This window comes from Loxodonta africana, chromosome 22 (assembly GCF_030014295.1).
Source record: "Loxodonta africana isolate mLoxAfr1 chromosome 22, mLoxAfr1.hap2, whole genome shotgun sequence".
Taxonomy (NCBI): Eukaryota; Metazoa; Chordata; class Mammalia; order Proboscidea; family Elephantidae; genus Loxodonta; species Loxodonta africana.
In genome coordinates this window covers 1167491-1169848 of record NC_087363.1, presented here as the reverse complement: position 1 = coordinate 1169848, position 2358 = coordinate 1167491, and the positions used below count along the sequence as shown (strand labels likewise).

Sequence of the window (2358 nt, the reverse complement as noted above, 5' to 3'; positions counted from 1 at the left end):
CAACTGCCACATCTTTCTCCTGCATAACCACTGGTGGTTTCGAACGACTGACCTTTCAATTATCAGTCGATTGCTTTAACCACTGTGTACCAGGCCTCCTTATATTCATTAGACTCATTTTAAAAAATAATTGACTCCTAATTTTTTTAATGAGGGTATGTTGAATTGGTGTTAGAAGCTATGCTGCTATAACCCATGATATCTCACTCAGGCATACTCATGGGCACAGAATAGAGGAGCTCCTTCTGCATAATAGCAAAGTTAAACCATTACTACTCTTTCTTACTCTGGAGAGAAGAATAAGACCAATAGTAAAAGCTCCTTACGCGCAGTTGGAGTCCTGGTGATGCAATGGTTAAAGCCATCGACTGCTGGCCCCGAGGTCTGCCTTCCAAAACCACCAGCTGATCCACCAGGAAAAAAACGTAGCAGTCAGTTTCTGCAGAGATTTACAGCCTTGGAAACCCTGTGGGGTAGCTATGAGTTGGAATCAACTTAATCATGGTTTTTTTGTTTTGTTTTGTTTTTTTAATACTCAGCTTAGGCGCAAAATCACTAACAACAACAACAAAAAAACCTACAAGAGTGTATTGGTGAAACTGCAGGCACTTATGTCAAAGTCCTTCAACTTTAGCTCGGAGAATCTTTACATAAATACTTCTGGGTTGAAAACGCAGTTTCACCCAGAACATAATTTAATGCTTATTGTTTTTTTCAGGGCATCTTTCACATACTTATTCCTCAGGCTATAGATCAGTGGGTTTAACGCAGGGAGCACGACTGTGTAGAAGACAGAGGCTATTTTGTCAGTGTCCATTGAGTAACTTGAACTTGGTCGGAAATACATGAACAGGAGTGTACCATGGAATATAGCCACAGCAGTTAAGTGGGAGGCACATGTGGAAAAGGCTTTGCGTCTCCCCTCAGTTGAGTTCATTCTAAAGATGGTAGTTATGATAGAGCTATAGGAGAGAAGAACGGTTACGATGCTGCACCCTACAACACAACCAATAAAAGCGAACATCACTATCTCATTGATGGATGTATCTGAGCAGGAGAGGGCTAGCAAAGGTGGGATGTCACAGAAAAAGTGATGGATAACATTGGACTTGCAGAAGGACAGTCGAAATGTGAAGCAAGTGTGGATTGCTGAATCCACCAGCCCCACAATGTAAACACCAGCCACTAGTTGGGTATAGACCCTCCTGGACATGGCAATTGTATAAAGAAGTGGATTACAAATGGCTACGTAACGGTCATAGGCCATGGCAGCCAAAATGAGACATTCCACATCAGCAAAGGTCCCAAAAAAATACATCTGAGTGGCACATAAGTTATATGAAATCCTTTTTTGCTCAGATAAGAAATCAGCCAGCATCTTGGGAGAGACAGTGGAGGAGTAGCAGACATCACAGAAAGACAGATTGCTCAGGAAGTAATACATGGGTGTGTGAAGTCTGGAGTCTATCTTGATCAGTAGGATCATCCCTAGATTTGCAATCACGGTTATGCCATAAACCAGGAGAAAGAGTACAAAGAGCCCCTGTTGCACACCCTTTCTGTCAAAAAACCCTAAGAATATGAAGTCAGCAAAGAAAGTGTGGTTCTCAGCAGCCATCACTTAGATTTATGAAACCCCTGAAAGAAGGAAATGGAAGTGAAAGGTTAGCATCATCTTACTGTCTTCACAGTTTAACCTCGGGTCCTTTCTCAGTTTTGGTAATTAAAAATAAGTAAAGAAAGAATACTAGGATTGCTCCAAGTCAATTGACCCAACTGGAAATATACACATTGATATACAAATCTACTAAATAATAATGGCAATACTGCCTTTTACATTTTTATAGCTCCGTACAGAATTTGCAAGGTCCTTGGGTGGCATAAAGGGGTAAGTACTGCACTATTAACTTAGGGATTGGCACCTTGGGAGAAAGGCCTGGCAATCTGCTTCCATAAAGTTTACAGCCAAGAAAACCCTATGGAACACAGTTCTACTCTACAACACTTGGAGTCACTATGAGTCAGACTGACTCAACAGCAATGGCTTGGTTTGGTTTTATTCAGAGTTTGCAGGACACTTTCATTCTAATTAAATCATGTTATTTCCACACACCTACATAGTATTCATGACATTCTTAATATTTTTATTGTGTGGATTAAGAAATTGATAATTTGAGAATTTAGGGTCATGATTCTTACAATTAATTGGTCCAGCTAATCCACATCACCTGATAAGAAGCTCTTTTTTTCCCCAATTTTGTAGTTGGACTCAGTAACAGGGAAGCATATTTAAGTGAGCAGTTCAGGTACTTAAAATAGTCCTTTATTTTTTCACTCAGATCATCACAGATTGTAGAG

At 40.2% G+C, this 2358-nt stretch overlaps 1 protein-coding gene across 1 annotated transcript; it reads right to left on the bottom strand.

Moving 5' to 3' along the window:
* Nucleotides 1–424: 424 nt before the first annotated feature.
* LOC100670490 (olfactory receptor-like protein OLF2) lies at nt 425–1778 on the bottom strand. The gene has a single exon (XM_010602380.3). It carries the CDS (start codon nt 1616–1618, stop codon nt 680–682), a length of 939 nt encoding a protein of 312 aa, XP_010600682.2. The 5' UTR covers nt 1619–1778; the 3' UTR covers nt 425–679.
* Between the last annotated feature and the right edge of the window lie 580 nt (nt 1779–2358).

What these genes read in the sequence shown, in the direction of transcription:
- LOC100670490 (XM_010602380.3), bottom strand. Translation starts at nt 1,618, where the DNA reads ATGGCTGCTGAGAACCACACTTTCTTTGCTGACTTCATATTCTTAGGG.